The sequence below is a fragment of the Komagataella phaffii genome, chromosome 2 (genome assembly GCF_000027005.1).
Source record: "Komagataella phaffii GS115 chromosome 2, complete sequence".
Classification (NCBI taxonomy): domain Eukaryota; kingdom Fungi; phylum Ascomycota; class Pichiomycetes; order Pichiales; family Pichiaceae; genus Komagataella; species Komagataella phaffii.
In genome coordinates, this window is record NC_012964.1 from 2,246,603 (window position 1) to 2,272,950 (window position 26,348).

At 42.9% G+C, this 26,348-nt stretch overlaps 15 protein-coding genes across 15 annotated transcripts; 6 read left to right on the plus strand and 9 right to left on the minus strand.

The window, feature by feature from the left end:
• Positions 1-59: 59 nt before the first annotated feature.
• Positions 60-677, plus strand: PAS_chr2-2_0073 (Beta 3 subunit of the 20S proteasome involved in ubiquitin-dependent catabolism; the record flags this gene model as incomplete). The annotated part of the gene is made up of 1 exon (XM_002492094.1): positions 60-677. The coding sequence occupies one exon, from the start codon at positions 60-62 to the stop codon at positions 675-677; it is 618 nt and encodes a 205-aa protein (XP_002492139.1).
• A 28-nt stretch (positions 678-705) lies between these two features.
• PAS_chr2-2_0456 (uncharacterized protein) lies at positions 706-1,020 on the minus strand (the record flags this gene model as incomplete). Its single annotated transcript, XM_002492095.1, has 1 exon — positions 706-1,020. One exon carries the CDS (start codon positions 1,018-1,020, stop codon positions 706-708), a length of 315 nt encoding a protein of 104 aa, XP_002492140.1.
• Positions 1,021-1,179: 159 nt separating this feature from the next.
• Positions 1,180-2,364, plus strand: PAS_chr2-2_0072 (uncharacterized protein; the record flags this gene model as incomplete). Its single annotated transcript, XM_002492096.1, has 1 exon — positions 1,180-2,364. The coding sequence occupies one exon, from the start codon at positions 1,180-1,182 to the stop codon at positions 2,362-2,364; it is 1,185 nt and encodes a 394-aa protein (XP_002492141.1).
• A 51-nt stretch (positions 2,365-2,415) lies between these two features.
• On the minus strand, positions 2,416-2,943 carry PAS_chr2-2_0071 (Hypothetical protein; the record flags this gene model as incomplete). Its single annotated transcript, XM_002492097.1, has 1 exon — positions 2,416-2,943. One exon carries the CDS (start codon positions 2,941-2,943, stop codon positions 2,416-2,418), a length of 528 nt encoding a protein of 175 aa, XP_002492142.1.
• A 324-nt stretch (positions 2,944-3,267) lies between these two features.
• On the minus strand, positions 3,268-4,161 carry PAS_chr2-2_0070 (Nit protein; the record flags this gene model as incomplete). Its single annotated transcript, XM_002492098.1, has 1 exon — positions 3,268-4,161. The coding sequence occupies one exon, from the start codon at positions 4,159-4,161 to the stop codon at positions 3,268-3,270; it is 894 nt and encodes a 297-aa protein (XP_002492143.1).
• A 211-nt stretch (positions 4,162-4,372) lies between these two features.
• On the minus strand, positions 4,373-6,617 carry PAS_chr2-2_0068 (Nuclear actin-related protein involved in chromatin remodeling; the record flags this gene model as incomplete). Its single annotated transcript, XM_002492099.1, has 2 exons — positions 4,373-5,271; positions 5,303-6,617. The coding sequence occupies 2 exons, from the start codon at positions 6,615-6,617 to the stop codon at positions 4,373-4,375; spliced, it is 2,214 nt and encodes a 737-aa protein (XP_002492144.1).
• A 262-nt stretch (positions 6,618-6,879) lies between these two features.
• PAS_chr2-2_0067 (CAP (cyclase-associated protein) subunit of adenylyl cyclase complex) lies at positions 6,880-8,488 on the plus strand (the record flags this gene model as incomplete). Its single annotated transcript, XM_002492100.1, has 2 exons — positions 6,880-6,926; positions 6,976-8,488. 2 exons carry the CDS (start codon positions 6,880-6,882, stop codon positions 8,486-8,488), a joined length of 1,560 nt encoding a protein of 519 aa, XP_002492145.1.
• A 211-nt stretch (positions 8,489-8,699) lies between these two features.
• On the plus strand, positions 8,700-9,908 carry PAS_chr2-2_0066 (uncharacterized protein; the record flags this gene model as incomplete). Its single annotated transcript, XM_002492101.1, has 1 exon — positions 8,700-9,908. One exon carries the CDS (start codon positions 8,700-8,702, stop codon positions 9,906-9,908), a length of 1,209 nt encoding a protein of 402 aa, XP_002492146.1.
• Positions 9,909-9,989: 81 nt separating this feature from the next.
• Positions 9,990-11,402, minus strand: PAS_chr2-2_0065 (Plasma membrane multidrug transporter of the major facilitator superfamily; the record flags this gene model as incomplete). The annotated part of the gene is made up of 1 exon (XM_002492102.1): positions 9,990-11,402. One exon carries the CDS (start codon positions 11,400-11,402, stop codon positions 9,990-9,992), a length of 1,413 nt encoding a protein of 470 aa, XP_002492147.1.
• A 239-nt stretch (positions 11,403-11,641) lies between these two features.
• Positions 11,642-12,475, minus strand: PAS_chr2-2_0454 (uncharacterized protein; the record flags this gene model as incomplete). Its single annotated transcript, XM_002492103.1, has 1 exon — positions 11,642-12,475. The coding sequence occupies one exon, from the start codon at positions 12,473-12,475 to the stop codon at positions 11,642-11,644; it is 834 nt and encodes a 277-aa protein (XP_002492148.1).
• A 191-nt stretch (positions 12,476-12,666) lies between these two features.
• On the minus strand, positions 12,667-13,962 carry PAS_chr2-2_0064 (Protein of the SUN family (Sim1p, Uth1p, Nca3p, Sun4p) that may participate in DNA replication; the record flags this gene model as incomplete). The annotated part of the gene is made up of 1 exon (XM_002492104.1): positions 12,667-13,962. The coding sequence occupies one exon, from the start codon at positions 13,960-13,962 to the stop codon at positions 12,667-12,669; it is 1,296 nt and encodes a 431-aa protein (XP_002492149.1).
• Positions 13,963-14,838: 876 nt separating this feature from the next.
• Positions 14,839-15,717, minus strand: PAS_chr2-2_0063 (NADPH-dependent 1-acyl dihydroxyacetone phosphate reductase; the record flags this gene model as incomplete). Its single annotated transcript, XM_002492105.1, has 1 exon — positions 14,839-15,717. The coding sequence occupies one exon, from the start codon at positions 15,715-15,717 to the stop codon at positions 14,839-14,841; it is 879 nt and encodes a 292-aa protein (XP_002492150.1).
• Positions 15,718-16,014: 297 nt separating this feature from the next.
• On the plus strand, positions 16,015-16,974 carry PAS_chr2-2_0062 (uncharacterized protein; the record flags this gene model as incomplete). The annotated part of the gene is made up of 1 exon (XM_002492106.1): positions 16,015-16,974. The coding sequence occupies one exon, from the start codon at positions 16,015-16,017 to the stop codon at positions 16,972-16,974; it is 960 nt and encodes a 319-aa protein (XP_002492151.1).
• A 447-nt stretch (positions 16,975-17,421) lies between these two features.
• PAS_chr2-2_0061 (Essential abundant protein involved in regulation of transcription) lies at positions 17,422-23,235 on the minus strand (the record flags this gene model as incomplete). The annotated part of the gene is made up of 1 exon (XM_002492107.1): positions 17,422-23,235. One exon carries the CDS (start codon positions 23,233-23,235, stop codon positions 17,422-17,424), a length of 5,814 nt encoding a protein of 1,937 aa, XP_002492152.1.
• A 737-nt stretch (positions 23,236-23,972) lies between these two features.
• PAS_chr2-2_0060 (6-phosphofructo-2-kinase, inhibited by phosphoenolpyruvate and sn-glycerol 3-phosphate, has negligib) lies at positions 23,973-26,340 on the plus strand (the record flags this gene model as incomplete). The annotated part of the gene is made up of 2 exons (XM_002492108.1): positions 23,973-24,660; positions 24,710-26,340. 2 exons carry the CDS (start codon positions 23,973-23,975, stop codon positions 26,338-26,340), a joined length of 2,319 nt encoding a protein of 772 aa, XP_002492153.1.
• Between the last annotated feature and the right edge of the window lie 8 nt (positions 26,341-26,348).

The following is a 26,348-nucleotide window of genomic DNA, read 5'->3' on the forward strand; positions in this document are numbered from 1 at the left end:
TTAGTGAGCGAACGGGAGGCGAAATAGACTTGACTTACTTTACCCTCTATACAATAAGAATGTCGAATCCTGCGTCCATTAACGGTGGTTCAGCGGTGGCCATGGTAGGAAAGGACTGTGTAGCCATTGCCTGTGATTTAAGGCTGGGTAACCAATCATTGGGGGTAGCTAATAATTTTGAAAAAGTATTTCAATTCGGACATGTGTTTCTAGGGTTGACAGGGTTGGCCACGGATGTTATCACTTTAAATGAGACTTTTAGATTCAAGACAAACCTTTATAAAATGCGAGAGGAAAGGGACATCGAGCCAGAGACTTTTGCTAACCTAGTGTCAACCAGTTTGTATGAGAAGCGATTTGGGCCTTACTTCGTCGGACCAATTGTTGCAGGTATCAACTCAAAGACAAACCAACCATTTATATGTTCATTTGATTCAATCGGATGTATTGACTATTCCAAGGACTTTGCAGTGGTGGGCACGGCATCGGATCAGTTGTATGGTATGTGCGAGGGGCTTTACGAACCAAATTTGTCGCCAGATGACCTTTTTGAAACCATCAGCCAGGCGCTGTTAAATGCCAACGATAGAGATGCTTTATCAGGATGGGGTGCTGCCGTCTACATAATTACAAAAGATAAGATCAGCAAAAGATATCTTAAATCTCGTCAAGATTAGCATACATATTTACAAGAGAATTCACCCATTATTTTTGCCCATTATTAGCTTCAAGCTCCAATTCCTTTTCGATGACCTTCTTGAGGTAACCATCCTTGCCGTATTTCTCTTCTTCGAGCTGTTTTCTGCGCAGCTCGAACTTCTTGGTCTTTTCTTTTCTTTCCAGAATTTTTTCTCTTTCCTGGGCCAATCTGGTGTCGTGAAGACATTTCGTAAGCAAGGTTTTCGGTTCGTTGCAAAGACCGAAGATCTGTTTCATAAATTCGTTTCTATGGCATTCCTGGAGAGCCTTTATAAGATCCTCGCATGGATGAAATCTCTCTGAGTCTAACTGTGGGTGCATGAGCTATGAGGACGTGGCAACGGTCAGCAAAAATGATTGGAGATAGTGCTAAGATTAATGAGAGGGACAGTAGTTGAAAAGGGACGGGCGCGAAACTTGGTTCACTTCAATAGTGAGTGACTGGGGATTTCAAACCAAATAACAACCCACGACGGAGAAATGTCGAATACGGAAACTGAAGACGACGTCTTTGAGTTTCTAAACTCTCTCCCTGATGATGAAAAGAATCTTTCTGCTGATCAGTTGAAAGGCAAGTCAGATCAGGATATTTTGGAGTTTCTAGATCAATTGACGGAGAAGGAGAAGGAGTCGGATACACTAAACAAGCCTAAAGAAGCCAATGCAGAGTCAGATTTGAAGCCACTGCCAAAAGGGGAAGTGGGTATCAAAACAGATTCAGAAATTGAATCTGCTCCTCGTGAGGGTACGGCACCAGCCGATTCTCAAGCAAGTAGGTCATGGTGGGGGGTAAATTCTCTTCTACAAACCGCAGCCCAATTCACCAACACTGCTCAAGAAAAGGCTGAGGAGACAATCCGCAAGGCAAGAGAATCCAATGAGAAACTTGACTTAACATCTGTCAAACAATTTATAGAGAAAAACAATCTTACCACAGAACAGAAAGATGAGCTCTTAAGCCTGACTGACCCCAATAAGGCAATTGATTCCTTGGGCAAGGGATTCGGGTTTTTTTCCAGCAAGTTATCTTCAGTATTGGATAAAATCACTGAAGAATTTGTCAACACTGATGAAATTCTGGATATCAAGTTCATTCACGATATGATTAATTACGAACAACTAAATGAATTGGTTCGATACAATTTTGAAAGGGTAATGAGGTCTCAAGTTGACGGAGAAATTAAGATTTTGGTCACTCAAACGAACCCGTTGCATAAAGAATCAGGAAAAAACTTAAGTCTCTTGTATGGAAAGAACTCAGAGGGAGAAAAATTGGCCACTGCCAACATAGAAGAGGCTATTAAAAAGGATCAATCCCAGGATCACAGTGACGAAACTGAACCCAAGGTTCGCAGATCAAAGATATATGTGGCTATCCAAGGAGTATCGTTAAACAGAGAAGCTGAGGATTCAGGTGTCATTGATACGTTCACACCTGGGTCTTTCAGCTTCGTAATTGTGCTGCAAGACACCACTCATAACATTTCCATAACAGCTAAGTCGCAGCCTTTTCCCTTAAAATGGGCACATTGGCTTGACGGCGAAAAGTCGCTAGACACTGAGGTAGATCCAAGCGAATGGGTGAAAACGTGGGTGATCAACGGTATTGATCTTGCCATCGGTGTAGTTGCTCAAAGTTATATTATCAAGCGTATGGGATTCTAGTTAAGTTTACTTATTTCGTATATGTAAGGCACCTGAGTCTCTAACTAAGTATTAAATTTCTGTCGATTTTGAGTGATTTTGTAGCATTTTCTGTAATGACGACTCGTCGGCGGCAATCAGGCTGTTGTCCCAATCGACAAGCAATGGCGGTACAAACAAACCTTCATCTATAAGCTGGGTCACTGACTTCTTGCCAAAAACAGATTTGTAATCAGGTAGCCGATTGATATCACTGACATGATTTATTGCAGACCCCCATTTGGGAAATGCAGACTTGAACGCTTGCTTGCACATTGGATGAATAGAAAGTGCTGTCTTTATGAAGGCGAATTGATCAGGCGTGGGTGCCCCTTCGGATATATCTACCTTATAACGTTCCAAGTGGTCATTCTGTGGTCCTTTTGTGATTGTATTCCATTGCTTGGAGGCTCTGTCAACCAGAGACTTAGGTTGTGCAGGTCCCAATTTGATCGCCTTCTCGTTTAGCGTCTTTAATAGCGATTGCGACAGAGCTGATTGAGGATTGTGAAATATGGTGATGATTCCAGGAAGTTGCTGGAGTGATTTAAACATTGACATTATTATGCGGGAAGTGTGTTAGATACTTGAGATAAAGTGTTGGTAAGAGAACAAGATTGACGGGAGTTCACGGTAAGGGATAGGGAATTAGGGGAGGGGAAAAGCGCGCACATATCAGTAAGTAATCTGATATCTTGCAGGGCTGCCAGGCTAAGACTTTCTTTTCTGGAGCCACTCCTCAGTAATTCAAAGGCCCACAGCCCATTGCTCCCATCCGTTACTTCTGTCTAATTGAGGGTTTGAAGATAAATTCCTATTTTGCTCATTTCCCTCCTTTTGATTGTCCTCTTCGACATCTTCCATCTCGTCACTTCCCTGTGATTCCTAGCAATTGCCAAAGACATCAGATCTCCGTTGTTCCCACAAAGGCATATCCCGTCTAACCGTGTCCAGTCTATCCAAATCAATATCTGCTATACAAATATCCTCTGTTCCACGGCCTACGTCAGAACACTGGGCAAGAATTGATCCCCACGGATCAACAATCATTGCATGACCATACGATTCACGAGGTAAGGCAGGAGCCTCGCCTGTGAGTCCTACACTCTCTCCAGTGCCATGACGCCCAGCTTGAGCAGCCATTACCACATAACATTGTGTGTCAACAGCTCTAGCTCTTCCCAACAATTCCCAGTGTGCGGCACCAGTACGCATGGTAAAGGCTGAAGGGAACGCTAGCAGTTGAGCCCCAAGGGCACGAAGTCTCAAGGACAACTCAGGAAACCTAATATCATAACAAATAGCCAAGCCAACTTTGCCCACTGGGGAATTGAAAGGTGGAATCAGGTTGGCACCTGGTTGTACCGAATCACTTTCACGTAAGGAACGTCCATCTTCTAAAGCCACATCAAACAAATGCAACTTTTGATACCTTTGTGCAATATCCCCATGACTATTGAGCCACAGTAACGTATTTTTGACTCTTCCTCTGGCATCATTAGCTGGTTCGTGAACCCCCACACACACGCACAAAGGTCTCCCTAAAGCCTTCAGTTCTCTTATCTTACTCTGTAAAGTCAAAACAAATGGCGATGATTCCGAGGGCATACAAAGTGACTTGGAGTGTGTTGCATTACGTGCAACGTAGTCAGCAGCCTCCGGAAGAAACAACGCTTTACATCCCATATGAGCAGCCTTTTCGGCCAGCCTAGCAGCAGCTCTACCATTAATGGCTAAATCTGCGCCAGAACACATCTGTCCGGCTGCAATCAAAACCATTGCAAGGACGGTGATCAAGCAAAAAAAAATAAGTAAAACGGAAAGAAACAGACAAATGGAGAAGAGGAGAAAATCGATAGGAACTCACACCCAAAGTTTCATTTTATGGGGTCGCATGGGGTTAAGAATAACAAAAAGAGGGGTGTACGCTCGACCAAACCCGACATCTGCCATTTACCCTAAAATTAGGTTTTACGTACATACATACAAGCTACAACTTCACACACCCCATCGCGTTCTCCTTAATGTAGTCCACCCCCATCTCGAGGTATTCACCCCGAGTTAAATATGACGTTTGGGCACCCTGACTTGATGACCATTTAGCCATTCCTTTCCAAGCATCATTGAAGGGGTCCGAGACTCTGCGTATAACAACATTTCTCTCCACGGGTAAGAAGCTCTGAAATTCTCTGCGCAATCTCTCTTCAAAGTTTTCAAAATAGGAAAGTCCTCCTGAAATAAAAACGTTTTGCAGTAACTCTTGCTGCTGATCTCCCGAAAATCCAGTCATACTGGGCAGTCTACGTAGTACTGTATCTTCACAAAGCTCAGCAACACCTGCCTGGTCAACACCTGCAATAGAAGGTTGGAATAACACTTCCGGAACTCTAATCCGTTCCACATTCAAATGAATTTGATGTGCCTGATGCTGTTCTTCGGGATCATATGGTCTTGGACCACGTAAGAATCTGTGTACTATACTACTTCTCCAGTCATATTGACGCTTATAGGTGTCTTCAATTGTAAATGTTGGATCGAACTCCAAAAGAGCTTCCTCTATTTCCAAGAGTTCTTGCTCTTCTTCTTCCTCAGCTTCTTCATCGTCACCGGCTGAAATTGCCCTGTAAATTGCCCAATCATCATCATTAGCACCAAATGTATCGTTAGGGTCATTATCAATGGTCACAGCACCTCCACGCCTTTTTCGGTTGCTATCACCTTTACCGTTGTTGTCTGCTGCTAGCGATGCTATCTTCTTCATCCTTTGCTGGGCAGTACGAGACTTTCTGTTTGAAAGTTCTTCTTTCCGCTTCTTTCTTTCTTTCTTGGATTGTAAAATAGCTGTCAGACGATCTCTACGGGCTTTGATCCATCCGTTTAAATCAGTCTCTCTCCATTTTTTTGTCCTCCTCTTGCTTACGGAGTTCTTCAAGTTTGGCAGCCTCTTTCTCTTGCTTCAATTTCAAACGAGCATCCATATTAGCCTTCAAAAGCTTCTGACGTCTCTTTTCTTTTATTTGATCCTCGTCAAGCTGCTCGTCGGGGATATCGATTAGTGGGAAGCTTGGAGGTTCCTCAATTTCTTCTTCCCCTCCGTCACCAGTCAAAGCGTTCTGTCGTCTCGCTTTTTTAAGACTCTTCTCCAAACCTGATAAATACTTCGTAAAGTCTTCAACGTCTTCAAATCCTTCAGAAACTAAACTATTCAATACATCTCGCCTTGGACCTGCTTCCAGGTTTGCTCGAAGTGCAGAATAGTATTCGTATTCTTTTTCTTTCTGCAAAAGCTTTTCTTCTCTTTGTTTACGAGCCTGCTCTTGAAGTCTACGACCGCTCTCTTTTCTCTTTTCCGCCTCTATTTGCAACTCTTCCTCAGTCTTTTGTGGTTTTATAACTTCCACGAAGGAAGCTTCAATAACTCGATCTTTCTCTTCTAAGGTTTCTAACGTCAAATAATCTGAGATTTCTTTCTGATAATCAGTAGACACATAACAATGATCTTTCACTAGATACTCGGCATTTTGAGGGGAAATTTTGCTTGGAAAATAGGGATATTTCAACGATATGTTGCTATTCAACCATTGGGCTGCCGTATTTCCTCCCCAATCTAATCTTCTGGCGTAAGTTAAAACAGCACTTCCATCGACTATAGGTATAACATTTGTAGACTCATGACCCGTTCCAATAACAAGACCATTTGGAGAATCGGTATTGTAATGGTAGGCAAATACCGCATCTACACCGCTAACAACTTTGGGAACATTGTAAGCTTCAAACAAGAGCTGATACATTCCAGCTCTTTGCATGTACGGTGTTGCAAGAAGTTCATTGATGATAATCGGATTCTCAACTCCATGTGGAGATGACACTCCAATATGAGAAAAACCGTAATCCAATAGTGTTTCCACAGAATCCCAATTGGTGATTAATTGTCCATCAAATGGAGACTTTACGTTCGACTTGTTGTTGCTTGCCTCCATGTAAACATCATTGCCTGCCAATATAAGCATCTTGTTCCTCTTTCTGTCACGACTCTTGGATACCACAGTAGGGAAAACGGATGTTGGAGAATCCTTGTTCACCAGCCCTATCCTCATACTAGTTTTTCCAAAGTCTATAGCTATTGGAACTCCTGGGGTGTAATCTGAATGAAAAGGCGCCACATGTGAGGAAACCGGAATATCCCTTAGAGGATAGACCTTCTGAGGAGGCAACTCCTTCTCTGAACCAGGCATTTACGTGATACGGCAGGAAATAGGATGGTGGGAAGCTGAAGATCGAGCGAGGGCACAGGAGCAGATAATAAGGGTGACATTCTGGAAAGGAAAGCTCGAAGGCCCGCCTAGAAACACTGCGAGGTAAGTGGGATCGAAGCGCATCAAAAAGAAAAAACGGTAGCAGGAGTGGGATTGCCTTCTTACCGGGCACGTCGCGGCACGCTTAATACAACACATTCTAAGCCGTTAACTGCCCCTTTCACTCCACGCAAAGTTACTCATGACAGACGCTTTACAAGGTCTTAACCTTGTGACTTTATTGAAAAGGTAAGTCTAACGGACCCTATGAATTACCTAAAATTCAACTAACAATTAGGCTTGATGCTGCTACCACCCGTTTGGAAGATATTACCATCTTTCAGGAGAGTATCATTCAAAGAGAACAACCATTTCCATCTGAAATTCTGAATAACTCTGAATCCCAATCGGTTCAGCAAGGAAGCTCTCGACTTGATAGTTCTGCCTCTGACTTTACGGAAACTAAGATCGAAGCAGAGAAACCATCAATTACAGCCTACGAGAAATTATATAATGACCATGTGGCCCCATTCTTAGCTTTATCAAAGGAGCTTGATGAAACATTAGGTAAACAGGTCCAGTTTTTTGCCAATGCTTTCCAGGAGCAGTTGAAACTTCTTAAAGCAGTTGTTAGATCTCGTAAGGTGGAGATAACTGATAGCACTTTTTTGGAAGCTGTCAAGCCAACTAATACTTTGCTCCGAGAAGTATTCGCCATAAAGGATGACAACCGTCGCTCTGAATTCTTTGATAATCTTAATTCCGTTGCTGAGGGAGCTCCTGTTTTAGGATGGCTGTATGTCAATACTCCGGTATCGTATATTCCAGAATATAAAGATGCAGCTTCCTTCTGGACTAACAAGGTTTTGAAGAAATTTCGTGACACAGACAGTCGCCAAGTAGAATGGGTCAAACAATTTCTGGGTATTTTTGATGCTTTGAGAGATTATGCTAAAGAGTACCACACAACTGGTGCCTCATGGGATGCTAACGGAACTGAGTTCAAGGAAGCTTTGAAAAGTTCTGGATCACCCACAAATGCTCCCTTAGCTAGTGCTTCTGCTCCTGTTGCTGGAGGTCCCCCGCCACCCCCTCCACCTCCTCCTGCTGATGTTTTTCAGACTGATGATTCGAAAGGGAAGAAACCACAAGGAATGGGAGCCGTGTTTGCTGACTTAAACAAAGGAGAAGCTATTACATCAGGTCTGCGTAAAGTAGACAAATCAGAAATGGTTCATAAGAATCCTGAACTGCGCCAATCTAATGTTGTTCCAGCTAATAAGGAAAAACCAGGAAAGCCTCAACCTCCAAAGAAACCGTCTGGTTTGTCTACAAAGAAACCTGCGCGTAAGGAATTGCAAGACAACAAATGGCTGGTCGAAAATTACGATGGTGAACAAGAGATTGTCATTGAAGGAGAGATGCAGCAGAGTGTATTCATCAGCAAGTGTGACAACTCGACAATCACAATTCGTGGCAAAGTTGCTGCTGTCTCATTGACTCAATGCTCCAAGGTTGGTCTAGTAGTAGACTCCTTGGTGTCTGGAATTGATGTTATCAAAAGTCGTGGATTCGGCGTTCAGGTACTAGGGAATGTCCCCACCATCACCATTGACCAATCTGATAACGGTCAAATATATTTGGGAGCAGAAAGCCTGGGAACCGAGATTTACGCATCATCTACCACATCGTTGAACATAAATGTCCCAGATGAAGACGGAGATTTCCGAGAGATGGCAGCCCCTGAACAGTTCAAACATACGGTGGCTGGAGGCAATCTACAAACCACAGTTGTAGAGCACGTCGGTTAGCAAAAGACACCAACCCTACCTTGACTCTGGAACTGATCTGTTTATAACATTTAAGTGTATTTACGTATTTACTAAGAGATCAGATCGCGAATGAAAATAGGTTTTCCAGAAACTTCTCTCACTGGTACACGACTGTTTTTCTTGAGAAAAAAAAAATTTAGAGGCAAAACTTCCTTACTGGACATACACCTAGAGATATATCAATCGTGAGATGGTTAGAGAAACAAAGTTATATGACATCTTAGGCGTGTCTCCAGACGCTACCGATGCACAACTTAAAAAAGCATACAGAGTCGGAGCACTGAAGAATCATCCTGACAAGAATCCATCTCCAGAGGCAGCTGAAACGTTCAAGGGAATGTCTCACGCATACGAGGTTCTTTCCGATCCTCAAAAGAGAGAAATATATGACCAATACGGAGAAGAAGGCTTGAACGGTGGTGGTGCTGGACCAGGTGGCATGGGTGAGGACATCTTTTCACAATTCTTCGGAGGAATGTTCCCAGGAGGTGGCCAACCTACAGGACCACAGAGAGGTAAAGATATCAAGCACTCCATCTCTTGTACATTAGAGGAACTGTACAAGGGCCGTACAGCTAAGCTTGCTCTCAATAAGACTGTCCTATGTAAGGAGTGTGACGGTAAGGGTGGTAAGAATGTCAAGAAATGTTCCGCCTGTAACGGTCAAGGTTTGAGATTCGTAACAAGACAAATTGGCCCCATGATCCAAAGAGCCCAAGTGAGATGTGATGTTTGTAACGGAGAAGGTGATATAATCAGCGGAGCTGACAGATGTAAGGCATGTTCTGGTAAAAAGATTACCAACGAACGTAAAATTTTGGAGGTCAACATTGAACGTGGTATGCGTCATGGGCAAAAAGTTGTTTTCAGTGGTGAATCGGACCAGGCGCCCGATGTTATTCCTGGAGATGTTATCTTTGTTGTTGATGAGAAACCTCACAAAGACTTTTCTCGTAAGGGCGATGACCTTTACTACGAAGCCAAAATTGATCTCTTAACTGCCTTGGCTGGAGGAGAGCTTGCTATCAAACACATCAGTGGTGAATATCTTAAGATCACTATCATTCCAGGTGAAGTTATTTCTCCAGGTTCCGTCAAGGTTATTGTTGGTAAGGGAATGCCTGTACGCAAATCATCCAGCTACGGTAACCTTTATGTCAAGTTTGAAATTGACTTCCCACCTAAAAACTTTACAACTGCTGAGAACCTGCAACTATTAGAACAAGTCCTTCCGGCTAGAACTCCAGTTTCTATCCCAGCCGATGCAGAAGTTGATGAGGTGGTCTTAGCGGATGTTGACCCTACCCAGCAACAACGCCAAGGAGGACGTGGTGGCCAGTCGTATGATTCAGATGATGAAGAGCAAGGTGGCCAAGGTGTCCAATGTGCTTCTCAGTAATTGTATTTGATAGTGAACATAATGTAAATCTGATTATCTGCGTTCGTGTCTATGAATTATTTATGGTAGTTTATTTTCTATCTACAGTTTGTATTTTGTTCCCCTCCTAGCCACATAGAGAACAGGGATCATGGCAACCAATGAGATACCTGCAAAGAAAGTGTAGCAACCACCGATGGTCATTGCTGCAATCATCTTGGTTAGCACTCCTACGAATAGGGCGCTCATTAGGCATCTTGTGATGTTCACGCAAGAAGTGGCGGTGGATGACTGTCCTGGGAACATGTCTATCAAAAGAGTGGTCGACATAGTCATTGTTCCCAGACATGCCCATGTAAAGAAAAATATTGTGATGATGATGGGGGCTGGATGAGTCCTTTTATCTAAAGTCCACCCAAATGTTAACTGGGAAGCCACACAGATGAGGGTGTAGACCCAGTAAATTGAGAGCCTTGCCTTGTAAATGGAAAACTCTGACTTCAATTTCTGGCAACGATAAGATCTGTCAAGGATTTTTCCAGTTGCAAAAGATCCTAAAACACATCCCACTCCTGATGATATGAATACTAATCCGATTTTTAAAGTCGAATAATGGTAATGATTCTCAAGCTCAGTAGCAAGAGTAGTTAAACAACAAGTCCAACTTGCAAAAAGAATTGAGCACGGTATCAGCGTTAAGTATACTGGTGGCGCAATCAAGATCCTAAAGGTGTCCAGCAGATTGTAATGAGGGTGTGGGTCTGTCTGGGCAGAGTCATCCAGTCGTCTCTGGTACGATGGTAGGAGCAAGATAGGACAATAATTCCAAAGTCTGCGTGGTTCCTTGGACATGTTTCCAACGATAGAACGATTCGTCTCTGGTAAGAAAGAGAAATCCAGCGTGAATACCAACATACCCAGGACTGCTAAGAACCAAAAGACAGCTCTCCATGATTGGAATCCTTCATCGACGGCACCTCCTAAGAGCGGACCAATGGCCTGGCCCATTAAAAGACAGCCAGACACCATTCCAACGTATGATCCCCTGCTCTCACGGTCAACTAAGTCTCCTACCACTCCTGATGCTATGGAAACTGCTGGTGCAATTGAGAAAGCCTGGAGGCATCTGAGTACTAGAAGTAACCAAAACTTTCTAGTCAAAGCCAAGGCTATGTTGGCAACTGTGTATAGTAATAAAAGCATCAAAATTAGAGGCCTTCTACCGATTACATCGGCTATTGGGGATAGTAGAGCCGGTCCTATACCTTGAAAGATAAGATAACAGACAACAGCTAAATTATTGACAGATTCTGAGATCGGAAAATATTCTCGAACTTGGTTCAAGATCGGGAAATAGATCGGCATCGACACCGAGGAACAGAAACCAGTGAAGGCACATAAGAAACATATTATGAGTTTTTCTGGCCTGGTTGATATAGAGTAAACTTGAGAAGTCTCAACGGTTGCCTCCTCTGGCTTGTCCCTCTTCTCCAAATCCAATTTTTCATTTGTCATTAGGGGGTTTAACAAGGGGTGGCAGACGATGAGTAATATATATGCCAAAAAAAAAAAAACGCACCGGAATAATATGCTCCTTCCTGTGTCACCCGTTATTTTTTCATGCGTAAAGATATTCCAGACATGCGCAATCAGACAGTCTGGCGGGAACGGACGTCGTGCGGCCAGTGAGGCGATTAAGCAAACGGATGAATACGGAATAATTATTGTATGAATAGTCGGCTTATTTATCTTATCTACTTCTTGGCGGGTTTAGGAGTGTTCATCATAAATCCCACAGCGTGCTTTTGACTGGGTGATGCTATGAGTGGCCGAGTGGGCGTTCTGCCGGATTGGGATGCGGTACTTGGACTCGTTGGACGAGATAGCAATGATTCTTCTTGAACAGAACTCAGCTCCCTACTCGTCTTACTAGGGGTCCTTCTGTCTCTAACGCTCAGGGATTCGTCTGTTTCCTTTCTTCTAGTAGACCTTCGGGGTCTAGCTGCATCGAATGGATTGGATATTTGCGATCTCGAACTTGATGGTGACTCTAACAAATCATAAACGGTGTTTGCGCTTCCAGATTGTCGCTTCCTTTCCAATTCGACTTTACTGTCTGGAGGTAATGTTTTTCGCTTCTGTGACTCAGTTCGTTCTAAGTCTGGAACACTATAGTTGTGGAAATGAAATTTTGACTCATTTGATGCCGGGTTCACCCGAAATACAGAAGTTGTTCCTCCAGGTACTGCAGACTCTTTACTCGCACCAACATCCTCATGCAATGGCGCGGATAAACCAAATGAGTCAGAAGACTCGTTAGGTACTAGTAATCTGGAAATCATATTCCCAGGTATACCTACTCTGGAAGCCGATTCGATTATATTCAATGTCAGTTCCAAGTTCCTCTGCCTCAAGGATTCCTGTTTCGTCTTCTCCTGCAAAAGTCGCAACGAAAACGCCTGCGTAATCGTATTGGGCGAATGTGTTCCTTGTAGTCCCAACAGCTTGGCCAGCAAGTCTGTGTCTGCTTGCTCCTCCCCTCTCGGTTTGGATTCTTCCAACGGCTCTCGATGTGGTTCATTGGGCATGCTTAATACATCTTTGGAGAAGGAGATTATTTGATGGAAGGTTAGTTTTTTTGCCGATCGAGAAAAAAAAGTTTCTAGAACCTAATCACGTCAGAAAGGCTAACATAAGAAAAACATGTCTTAATACAAATTTATAAAAGGCGATACACCAAGAAAGGGGTATAAACAGAAATAAAGAACTTGCAAATAATTTAATACAACACAAACTTGGCCTTACCGCTGTTGACAGCAACGGTACAACCGTCGGAACCGTTTCCATTGTATGAACCATTTTCATACTTGCACTCGCCGATAACGACAGAAGAATCATCATAAGCAACAATCTTGACATTATAGTTCAAGGAGTCCTTGTTGTTAGGGTTAGGGATTAAAGAAAGGTATGAAATGCCGTTGTCGTAACCGGCACCAAAGTTCAATGGCGCCCAGTTACCGTAGTCGGTTCCATAGTCTCCCCAGGTACAACCGGTGGTCCAGTCAACACCAGCATCGTTCACGTAGTATTGGGCCGAAGTCTTCATTCCCCTCCACGTATAGTAAGAGGATTGGTCAACTGTTGTCAGAGGGAGTTCTCCACCCGGACTCACAACAGTTGGTATAACCATGTTTTCAGTTCCTGGATAGTCGGTTCTACAGATGGCAGCAGTTTTACCAATTTCACTGACAACATAGGCGACATCAATACCCCATTCACATAGATAGTCAGTGTCTTTCTTGGAACGGTAAAGGTATCCATCAGAATCACAATACAGACCACCAACGGAAACACCATTGTCCGGTTGTTCAGATGGCCATTGTGTCTTCGACATACCTGATTGGCAGGCATAAGAGCAGTAGGTGTCTGGTTCACAGATCCCACCAGTAGAGGTATCAGATGGGTGGTATAATCCTGACCATCCTCCGAATCCGAGATGGTCCAAGGCAACAACACCGTTACCGGATGGGAACTCGGAACACTTTATAGTACCATCCTGGAATTTGTTTCCAGGACCTGAGTACCAGCTTAGGTCTCCATCGATTCCACCGGAACTGGATCCTGAACTAGAGCCTGAGCTCGAACTTGAACTGGAACTGGAACTTGGACTTGAACTTGAACTTGATTGAGTCGTTTGCTCAACAGAAGAAGAGGCTTCTTCGGTAGATGAAGTGAATTGCGCTGAAGTGGACTCTGCAACAGAAGAGGTGGTCACTTGTGCAGAAGTTGTCTCTGGGATTGAAGAAGTGGTTGCAGGAGCAGAAGAAGTTGCAACTGCGGATGAGCTTGTTGCAGGCGTGGAAACCGTCTCAAGTTCTGCCACAACAGTTGGAGAAATGGTTTCACCTTGGCCATTGATAGTCACTGTGACATAAACGTAATCGTATGCGACAGCACGTTTGTGTTGGTGACGTTTCTGCACTGTAGTAGTACAATCTTCAGGCTTTGGAGCTGGTGCTGCAATTGCAAGACCAGCTAGAGTAACAGCGCAGGCTGTAAGAGCGGATATCTTCATTGGGATAATAATCTACAAGTTGCTGTGTTAGTTAGTGGTTTGAGGAAGAAAAATCCACACGGGGTTGTCTTCATATTATTCTTGGTATTTTATCTGTTGATCTCCCTACTGAATCTCAGTTTCCCTGCAAATAGCTCCTGGGGAAACGCGACCGCGTTCCCAAATCGTCGTGTGTGGATGGAAAAAAATGCACTTCCAAGATCTCTCAGGCCGGTCGCGCCTGGCAACCAGCCATTGAGTAAACAAACACTAGTGAAGGGGGCTGTTCAATAGGCAACAGAGAATTGGGGCCATGGTGACCACTTCCTCACGATTAATAAAGGAATTTTATTGAGTGGCAACAAGGGATGTAGGGGACGGCAACCAGAGAAAATCCAAAGCAAAAATGAACAGAGTAATACATACCTTGGTTAAATTGTATCAATAAACAACGAAAAACGGGTCAAATTTGCTGCTGAAGTTGTTGTATAGTAAAGGAATGACTAGGAAATGGAATATTTCACTGGAATACAACAGGATAAAGGAGTGACAAAGTTTGGGAGTTTTCGTAAAGCTGAAACAGAACTAAAGAGAAGGAAAAGAAGGAAACAAGATGGGTTAAGAGTGGTTAGATCGTTGTCGTGGAACACCCAATTTGGGTTCCTTGGCAACTCGTCTAAATCACCGCAAGTGATGCATCACATTTTTATGAAACTAGTGGTGAAATTGCAGAGTGGTTTATACACGACTATTTCTTTATTGTTGGTTGTTATAGAGAAGTAACAATACAACGCGAGATATGCGGTATGCTCTGATTAGATAAGCAAAACCGTTGCGGGTACTAAAGATGGCTTGGGTATAGATAGAATACAAAAAAAATAAAAAAAAATAGGCTGCTTAGTCCACCTTACGCTTGCTATATTTTTCTCTTAATGCATCAAAAGCTGGGTTTAGCTTGAATTTGATTCGGAAAGCATATTCGATAACTCGAGTTGGGACAAGGTACATCACAATTCCCATGAATGTAGCCATCTTGCCTCTGTAAACATGGACCGGATCTCTGGAACTTAGGATGTCGTTAACTACCTTCTTGGAATAGGTAGCTGGAGACATTGGTTTATTTTTCTCGGCCATCTTTTTTCTTAGTTCAAAGGCCTCTAGCATTTCAGGGGATGCATAAACAGAGTCCTTAGGCAAGTCTCTGGTGTCAGCAATATTAGTGTCGACACCTCCAGTAACTACGTTCAAAACTTTGACACCCAATGGCTCTAACTCGAGGTGCAATACTGATGCATATTGGTGAATAGCAGCCTTGGAAGCTCCATAAACCGATCCCCAGGGAAAAGGACAGATACCTGCAAGCGATCCCGTAAACACAACGATCCCTTGGGCAGCGATCAACAGGGGTGCAAATTCCCTGGTCATCCTGATTGGGCCTAAAACATTCACTTGAAGACATTGCAATGCCCATTCGTCAGAAACATCTAGAGCAGGAACAGTACATGATTGGCCAGCATTATTATAAAGCAAATCTAACTTTCCATCGGTCAATTCAATGACTTTCTTTTTCAACTCCAATACGCTGTCCAGGTCGGATACATCAGCTTTCAATGGAGTTACCCCATACTCTCGAAGACTTTCCATTGGCTCAAGTCTTCTTGCGGCTCCGAAGACTCTGAACCCTCTAGCTGAGAGCTCTTTACACAACTCGAATCCGATACCGGAAGAGGCTCCAGTTACAAGTGCTGTTTTAGTTCGTTGGGCTTGCTCTGGCATGTTTCGGGCGAGTTTTGAAGACGTGCCAAATTGTGTGTGTGGAGGAGGGGGAAAAAGTAGCCAGGAGATTTTGGGAGGGAAACGACACACGTAGCGCTCCAGTTGAGCATCGCTGGTAGTTTGCGAAGAAGCACGAGCGAAAAAAAAAAAAAAAAAAAAAAAACATTCTTCGCGCAAAGGCTATGAAATGCTTCTGACAGCTGCGAAACGCACTCACCCGTGAAACAAGCCCAAGGCACAATAACCATCTGATTTTTTTTCTGCTTATAAGACGAAACTCAGAGTTGCTACTTATCAATGAAGTTTGGTCTTGGATCATTGGGATTGGCTGTGGCGCTAATACCTATTGCCTCAGCATTATACAGAGTTGACGACTATGAAACATATGTACCAACCACGGTTGGACCACACCCGACAGGCGCTATAGAGCCTGCTGAAGATCAAGTTGATATCAAGGTGGAGCCAACAGTGTACTCCCAACTGCTGGACGAGTTTGAGAATGTGTTGGGAGAGTCTGACGGAATGGTAAATCATGATAATCTTGCCTCAATTTGGATGTCATTTTCAATGATTGTCGTGTCTGAAATTGGAGATAAAACCTTTTTGATCGCAGCGTTGATGGCTATGAGATCTCCCAGATGGTTAGTGTTTGCAGGAGCATCGTCGGCCCTAGTGGTAATGACAGTCCTGTCATGCATTGTCGGCCATATCCTTCCGACCTTGTTGACTGAAAAGACTACCAAGACTTTAGCCAGTATTTTGTTCGTAGTATTTGGAATAAAGTTGGCCAAGGAGGGATTCGAAACGCCGAAAGATGTCGGAGTTGAAGAAGAGCTAGCTGAAGTTGAAGAAGAAATTGCATTGTCATCCATCAACAATAAATTGGATGACGCCGAAACTGGATCTGTATCTGGTTCTAACAAGAAGAAATACCAAACTACACTCTCTCACCTACTCGAAGAGACCAAGGAGTTGTTATCGTTCATTCTGTCTCCCACTTTCTTACAGGTTTTCACGATGACTTTCCTTGGTGAATGGGGAGACAGATCGCAAATAGCCACTATAGCTATGGCTGCCAGTGCTCAATTTTACTTTGTGATAGTGGGTAGTGTGCTAGGGCACGCACTCTGCACAGGCATTGCTGTACTGGGAGGTAAACTTCTTGCGGGACACATTTCTTTACGGGCTGTCAACCTTGGGGGTTCCTTGGCCTTCTTCATCTTTGCATTCATATACTTATATGAGATATATATGTAGTTGATCGAACTATTTCTGTTGACTACGGCTTGCCTGGATTCGCTTTCGTACTAGTTCTTGAATCTTTAAATCCGTTGCTTCCTGCAGCTGCGTCTGGTACTTGTCCAATTTGATTGATAGATCATTTCTCGGTTTCTTACTGCTATTTTCCTGTGTATTGCTTTGTTGAATATGTGTTAATCCTCTGACTCTCTCTTCAAATGAGCTCAGAACGGACCTCTCAAACTGCCCACTGACAGCCTCTATAGTGGTTACACCGTCGGTCACCAATGGTGGCTCATCCGTATCTTCACCAGCTTGGTCAGCTGCCTTCAGTGTATCCCTTGTCTCGGGATTGTAGTTACGGAATTTCATCTGCTTACTCATTATCTCCAAAAATATTATACGATTAAGTAAGTTCATTCAAGTTATATACACATACATTACGTAAGATCCGCGCAAACTGGGCTACTTCAGCGTTTTGATAAACGAGTCCAGGTCGTACTCTTCCTCATACTGAGAAGCATCCCATAGTTCAGCCAACTCGCCAACAGCTGATCCCGCCTTTCCTCCAAGGCCAGCTTCATCTGGGATCTCAACTTTTTTCCTATTGGTCTCATCAGAAACTGCAGTAACAGTTGCAGCAGCTGGTACAGTTGACCCTCCATTCTCATCTTCAACATTGAAAAGATCCAATAACTGACCAGTATCCATGGATGCCAAACCAGCATTCTGTTGGTTGACTACTGAGGATGCTATATTCATTTTGAATTTTTGTAGTCCCATGATGCGCTCTTCTAGCGTGTTCTGGGTGATCAATCTGTAGACATTGACGACCTTCTTTTGGCCCAGCCGGTGAGCTCTGTCCATTGCCTGAAGATCATTCATTGGATTCCAGTCGTGCTCCACAAATATCACGGTGTCTGCTCCGGTGAGGTTCAAACCCAGTCCACCAACTTTAGTGGTCAGTAACAGCAAATCAATGGAGGGATCTTCATTGAATTTTCTGACAATAGATTGTCTACTGTGAGGATCGGTGGAACCATCCAATCTCATATAAGTTACACTAGGCATGTGTTTGCGAAGCAAATCATTCTCCACCATATCAAGCATATCTTTCAACTGGCAGAAGATCAGAGCACGATGTTGACTAATTACACCTTCAGATCCAGTCACCAATTGTTGCTGTTGTCTTCTTAGTGAAGATCCAAGTCCTTCTTCGCTATTTTCATCACTTGAGCCTATTCCGCATTCTAGCAACAAAGTCTTTAAGGAAACTAGCTTTGGAGCATGTCTAATGTCTCTAATATCCATTTTTGAATCTCTTAAATACGCTTGAACATCTGCGTATTGTGGGTGCTTCGGAGTCACCACCAATGCTGGATGATTGCACAACTTTCTCATGTACTGCAAAGCTTGGAAAATATGCTGTTTGCTCTCTTTCTTTTCGTTAGCATCCTTAACCTCGGCCTCGACAGTTCCCTTTTGTTTTTTGGCAAAATCTCTATACAATTGACGTTGCAAATCACTAAGTTGACAGTAGTAATCTTGAATTATCTTAGGGGGTAAGTCAGATAAAACATCCTCTTTCAGACGTCTTAGCATGAAAGGTAAAACTTGCTTATGTAATGACTCTAGAGCCAGTGCACCAGCCTCCTGTTCCTTGGAAGATGTCTTGGAGTTTCGGGATACGGCAATTGGTTTGGCAAACTTTTCTTGAAATATCTTTTCAGTCCCCAAAAAGCCTGGCATCAAGAAGTCAAATAGAGACCATAACTCAAGGACATTATTTTGAATTGGAGTTCCAGAAAGAATCAAACGATGTTCTGCTCTGAATTTTTTGACAGATTTAGTCAACTTGGTATTTGAATTCTTGATAATGTGGCCCTCGTCTAGGACACAGTAGTTGAAATCATGCTTCACCAAATGCTCCAAGTCATTCCTTGCAACATCATAAGAAGTAATGATCACATCAACATCGCCCAATTTTCCCCTCAAGCTGGAACGGTTTGAAGGGCTGCCAGTATAAACTAAGATCGTCATGAAAGCTGCATATTGTTTGAATTCCTGCTCCCAATGGCCGGTTAACGAGGGTGGACAAACGATCAAAGATGGGATCTTTCTAAAGTTAGCATTTTGAGACTTTGCAAACTCCTCTTGTCTCAAATAATGGTCACTGGCTACGATACAGATGGTCTGTAAAGTCTTTCCTAGACCCATATCATCACATAATATGCCATGTAAATGATATTTATTTAGGAAAGCTAACCAGTTAACTCCCTCTTGTTGATACTTCCTCAAGGTAGCATTAATTGAAACTGGCAATTCAAATGGTTTAATCTTAGTAGGATCCATCATTTGTTGAATGAATTCTCTTTCTCTGTCTCTTCCTTCCAGTAACTCTTTGGGCATATCTGGTGGGTCTTCAATGCCGGCCTCCAATGGAACTAGCTTGATGATTGAGGCAAAAGTTGTGGTTGCCAGAAATCTAACATCGTTGTTAGCATCGCTCATACGCCCTAGAACCGGAACAATTAAAAACACCACATATGGTAAGATGCTAGGTCCCATAGTAACAGAAAGGTGGAAGATGAACTCAATGCTACCCTGGCGTTTCACTAGAGATCCGGGGTCATTTATCATTGGCAAAATATCTTTGATGACAATGGGAATTAGTTTAGTCGGTACACATGAACTCAATAATGCTAGCAACCTTGCAGCACAGTATCGGAATACTGAATATTGTGATTTCAGTGCTAACAAGATTAGTGGCACTTTCTCAATTACCAGGTACCTTAAATCTGGATGCAAATTAACAAACAAGGCACGAAGGATGCCCAAACTGTCTACCAATGACTGGCCAGTTTCGTCATCATACTCCGCTTTGTCATTAAGCTTCTCAAGTGGCGAAAATATTATAGACTTTAAAGTTGGGAGTTGCTCAAAAAGGGAAACTCCGTACTTGTCCAAGAATATATTCAAAGTGTAAAGGGCACCACGTCGTTTTATAGCTGCAAAATGGGCTTCCCTTTCCAACGCTGCTACCTCTAAAGCATCCAGTTTTGATTCTTCTCTCTTCAATGAAAGGATTGTATCTTTGAACGTAGCATTTGGAGTAAATTCAGGAACTTCAGATGTGTCAACACAAAGGAAAGCTGATAGGTTTTTTGTAATTTTGTCGGCGGCATTTTTCTTGTTTTGTTGGTTGAGTATCGAGACTAAGTGTGTAATAGAAGTTGCCGATCTCAACTGCAAAGTTTCTAGCTCCTCTGATTTCACGCTGTCCATCAGAGAACGAATGACAGGGTTCAATTTCTTAGGGAGACCATTTAATTGTAGTGACAGCGCAGCAAACGCTGATAATACCCTTGTGGTTCTCTCGTTCTTGGCCCTATTCGTATCATGTATAGCCAGTTCTATTCTCTTTTTGGCATCTTCAAGTGCATTAGAGGCAGACATTCTATACATTGGAGATAAACTTTTTAGTAACTTGTCATAAGAGGAATCAATGATTTTTCGACTTGTATCAATGCTGAATGCACTGGGGCCTGCTTGAACTTCACCCTGAACCACAATCGGAAGTTGCGGAACTTTGCTTGCTGGCAGTTTTCCAACGTCAGTGAATGTGGCAAATAGATACAAACATGATGTTCGCACGCCCTTAAGTGTTCCAGTAAGCTCCCTAAAGAATGGTAACGAATCCGGATTCTGTAGGAGCTGTGAAAGATGATCACTAACTATGTTTCTGGCAATATTAAGAAATTTCTCCTTCTCCTCCTGGGATATGCTAGAAGCATTCAAAGAAATACTATATTCTTCAAGAACGATGGCACCAAACAATCTAGTAGATGAATAAGGCGATTGCATACATTTGAGTAGTAGTGTAAACACGTCACTTAAAACATTCTCATCAGAAATGTTAGTGAGTGTACGGCCGTAAGCTTTGGAGGCATAGGTCTTAGTGTCCACGAATGTCTCCGTAGGAACTAAAGAAAGATCACCATTGATAATAGGTGCATCTATATCCACTCTTGACTCATAATGTGAGGGCATACCGGTATCATCATCCCTGAAGTCCGGTTTAGACGATGAGGACATCTTTCTTTTTTTACCATTGGTGTCATTGTTGATTGAGTCTATTCCAGCTCCAACAGGATCATCAAATATTGATCTCACAAATTCTAAATCATACTGCATGTTTCCCCGCGGCCTAACTAATAAAGATCTAGGCATTGCGTAAGTTGAACGGGACACTCCAATTGGAATTGATAATAAAGCCAGTAATGGAAGATAATTATCTTTGAAAACATCCAAAATAGTAACATATTTAGAATTGGTTGCTTCTTGTAACAGGGTTTCATATAGTTGATATGACAGAGCCAAAACTTCAGGATTCTGTTCCAACAGTATATTCTGAAATATCAGTCGGAAGGTTTTGGCGTCTATCCAATCCTTAACGAAAGGATCGTCGATAGTCAAAAACGCTTGCAGGGTTCGAAGTACTGACTTTCTCACAGATGTTATGGAATGTCTAAGAAACGGGTATAACCTTGGAATAAGAGTCTTGAATTGTGCATCCTTCTTAAGTTTTTCCAAAACTTCGGTATGAGAGCATAGCTTGGCTAATAAATCCATTACTGAGCCAATTGCAGCAGATAGGTCGTCCTTTATATCTGTTAGGCATCCCCACAACACATCAACAATATTAAACACCAGTCCCAGTTTAAGCTTCACAAACTCCTTCGTGATAGGTGTCAAGGTAGAGGCAGCTACGCTTTGCACATCATCGTCTGAACTTTGGTTTAAGCCAAGAAGCACCATATCAACGACCTTGGACAAAAGTTCATCGGGATACTTGAACAAAATGTCTGTTTTAACACTTACAAAGTATCGAAGCCCCAACATACCGCCATGTTTCGCTTCCCAACATTTGGGTTCGATACCATCCTGTGTGATAAGATCAGCTAATGTGTGAAAAACTTTTAATACCAAGTCTTCATGCAAATGTAAAAGAACGGTTGCAAGTGTTTGAGCAGCGTTTTCTCTTACAGGGGTAACAACTGTGTCGGAAACATAATCTCCAAAACGATCTAAAGCAAAAAGCGATAATATACGGAAAGATAAATCCTCTAAAGTGGCATTATTTCTCTGATTGTTTTCTTCGATCGTTTTACCCTTAACTCTCCCTGCTCCTAAAGCATGTTTCTTTAGAAGTTCACGCAGACCCATTGCAGCACCATGTCGGATTTCCCAGATAGGATCAAATAAATCCAAAAGCATAAGCTCATAAACTCCTTGGAAGGGCCAAACATAACCTGATGCAGCACTGGCATTCTGGAGGATTGGGGATATAGCAGACACTTTGTGTTCAACGACTATCTTGTTACCATTGGCTTGAGAGGTGATATCCACATCCATAAGGTCACTTTTCTCATCTACTGGGGTAGCGGTGTCACCTGTTTGCTTGAGCTCGGGAATTGACCCATCTTTTTCGAGTTGCCTGCTCACTGAACTTTGAGATAGGTCAACAGGCTTATTCTTGGAAAAAGCACTATTCTTGGCATTTGCCTTTGCTTTCCGTCTTGCCAATGCTTTCATGCGGGCGCTTGCCTTTTTCTCTGTTTTGATAGCCTCTGTTTCAGAAATTCCTGGAGAAGCAGAGGAGAGGAGCTTTTCATGGTCAGTGTTGAGTTCATTCTTAACTTCGATCTTTACTGATGCTTCAAGGTCCTCCTTTTTGATGTCTGAATCTAGTTCTGGGCTGTGTGAACCATATTCGTTGTCGTCCTGGGGAAACCCTGGAAGTCCTAAATTACTATTGATGGATTTCTTTTGTCTCTTAATGTCGTTTTTATAGTTCGCTAAGTTTTTTGGATGTTCATGATCCAAAACACCATCTCCTGAGGCCAATAGTTTGCGGCCATGCGTAATTATTTCATATAAGTTCCAGTCATCGAATGTAATTAGGGATTCATCGAGACTCGAAATCTTGTCATAGTCAGAGGGCAATTCCTTTTTTATCTGTTCTGGGGATTCATCATTATCATCTGCATTGGGATCCCAGACGGGAGCATGGCTGACAATGCCTCCAAAAGCCTTTGCCGTTGAAACACGAGTCTCCCATCGCTTGGATCGTAAGTAGGGATATACGCGTGATAAAAGATTAAGTATTTCTTCTGGGTGCTGTTTCGCCAGATCCGTAAGCTGATCAGCGGCCGTGTTCCTTATAAAGGGCGTTGATCCTGTATCTAGTAGTAGTACTAGTCTTTCTAATCTTGACATTACGGTTGGATGAAACTTAACAGCCAGGAACCATAGCCCAACAGAAGGTAAGGAAAAATGAAGCTGTTTACATAATCGAGAGGAAAAAAGGGTTTACTTATAGGGTGGAAATCGGTAGTGCACGAGATAAACGGACGTGTCGATGGCCGAGATGTTAGATGTACAACAACTGGGTATTTATTGCGTCCCAAGTCATCAAGCAAATCCACAACTTACATCTTTCGTTGGAAATTGATTGTTGGTTTATCATCTGTACGAATCGGAACTAGAACCAAGATTTCCATTGGTACTCGTGGTCTTTTGCTGCTGTTTCTTGATCTGGGAGCCCACAGTGACGGGCAATTAATATTTAATTGAACCCAATGAGCAGCTTACAATTACGCATTTTATTCGAGAAGGAAAGTTGCATACGCAATATTATACAGATCAATAGCTATATATTAAATAGCAGACACGATTTATTTCCTGAAAAATTCATAACCACTCAACTTTTCCTTTGTTACCCCGGTTGATTGCTCCCTTGATTGCTGTTGTCTGCTGTCATTGCTCACCCTCTCCTTTACCAGTTCTCTTTCGTGTCACGTTATCTGATCAATCCATCTTGATAGTGACAGTGAATTCGCGATCTGTCTTTTTCAAATCCGCGACATGCCATCCCGGAGTAGCCTCGTGCATCCAAAGTTAGTTTAAGCAACAGGCCCCTTTCTTCTGAATATATCACCTCTTTAATTGACAACATGTACAGGCCACCAGCTTATTTCCAGGAGCTTTCAGACATCTCTCCTGCGACTTCGTTGAAGGAAGGTGAAAGAGAACCTGAAATGGAATCAGAACCGGAATCAGAACATGTGGAATCAGTTCCTGCGAAGCGTGGAGTATCGTTTGATCATGAACAAGCCATTGAGTCTGATAGTGGAGAAGAATCCCTTGATGAAGAGCACAGGATTAACGAGTCTGACCAATTGCTCCCCGAATTCAATAAAAGACCGTTGAGTGACACTCCGGTAATGTCGGGCACTGTTTCTCCGTCTGCACAGGGTATTGCTACGTCTCCGTTGAACTTGAGTGACACGGAAGACTCGGATGGGGACGATTATGAGTCTGAAAGACGGCAGCGTGTTCATGAGGCAGCTGTAAACACTCTCAAAAATATCACAATTCATAAAGACTTTCAAACTACTATCGATATCCCGGGTCAGACAAGTTCTAAGAGCAACCCAAAAGGTATAGTGGTAACACCTGAAAGAGTTGTCGTGGTAATGATTGGTCTTCCCGCTAGAGGGAAATCATACTTAGCCAACAAATTGACCCGTTATCTCAACTGGCTTCAAATAAATTGCCGTCTTTTCAATGTGGGCAGCACCAGACGTAAAGAGAGTTCCAAGATGGGACCCGAAAATTACCCATTACCTGACAATAATAGTGGTACTACAACTCCTGAGAAACCGGAAACAAGTAGTGGTACCTCTCATAGGGCATCTTTTTTTCAGCCCGGACAATAAAGACAGCATTAAACTTCGTGAGAAATGGGCGATGGACACTCTGGACGCTCTTTTGCATTATTTATTGGAAGAAGATGGTTGTGTAGGGATATTCGATGCCACAAACACTACCAAAGCACGCCGTCAAAAGGTCTTGAATACGATCGTAGAAAAGTCAAATGGTCAACTGAAAGTGTTGTTTCTGGAGAGCATCTGCACTGATAAACGAATAGTTGACCAAAATATACGTCTCAAGCTTTCCGGCCCTGATTATAAACGCATGGATCCAGAAATAGCTCTGCAAGATTTTGTTGCACGACTAAGTAATTATGAAAAGGCCTACGAGACAATTGATGAAGAAGAGGAGAAGCTGCCCAATTTTCAATACGTCAAGATGGTGGATGTTGGGAAAAAGGTAATCGCTTTCAATATCCACGGTTTTTTGGCTTCGCAAATAATATACTATCTGCTTAACTTCAATTTATCGGAACGACAAATCTGGATCACAAGGCATGGAGAGAGTACTGATAATGTCAAAGGTCGTATCGGCGGTGATTCAAGCTTGACCCCTCGTGGAGATAAATTTAGTAAAGCTTTGGCGAGGTTTATTGACTTTAAAAGAACAGAGTTCCGCAAAAAGCAATTACAAGAGTTTCATGAACGACTCGAAATCAAGTATCGCAAAAAGGAGTCGCAGGCGACTTCAGATGACCTCAAAGACGTTGATGAGGAGGTTCCCGTTGAACCATCTTTTTGTGTTTGGTCCTCAATGTCCAAACGGTCTATTGAAACAACCCGTTACTTTGATGATAAGGAGTTCCTGATAAAGGAAATGAAGATGTTGGACGAACTTGGTGCAGGTAAGATGGATGGAATGACATACGAAGAGATTCAGAAGAGCTATCCAAACGAATTCCAAGCCAGATTAGTGGACAAGTTAACATATCGCTACCCCGGAGTTGGGGGTGAGTCATATTTGGATGTGATTAACAGGCTTAGACCTGTTATAACGGAGATCGAAAGGACTACAAGTCACCTCCTTCTGGTGACGCATCGTGTTGTAACGAGAATTCTGCTGGGCTATTTTTTGAATTTGGACAAGGAAGCAATTGGAGATTTGGATGTTCCGTTACACACAGTATACCTTTTGGAGCCTAAACCCTTTGGTGTAGATTGGTCGTTTTATGATTACGATGAAGCCTCAGATTGGTTTGTTAAAATTGATCCAGAGACATTAGAGAACAGGAAAAAGGTTAAGCAGGTGGGTATTTCTTTCAGAGAGCGTAAGTTCTCAGTGGTACCAACGGCTCCAAGAATATCACGCCCTGGATCATTTGTGTTTTCTGACTCTAATAGTAATAATTCTACGGCGGCTTCAGGTACTCATTCTGTTCAATCTGCCAACTCTTCCACAAGGTTAGCGGACTACTATCGCAACAGAACAAACCAGGCAGTGGTTGAAGATTTGAGAAGAGCACGAGGTCAGGCACCTAACGGTAGTTCACAATTTACTCCTCACGGGATCCCTCCACCCAAGAATGCGAATGCTCAAGCCCCAGAGGGACTACTAGAAGTGGAACAACTGAGTGCCAGATTAAACAACCTTCGCACCACTCGAAAATAAAAGGGAAA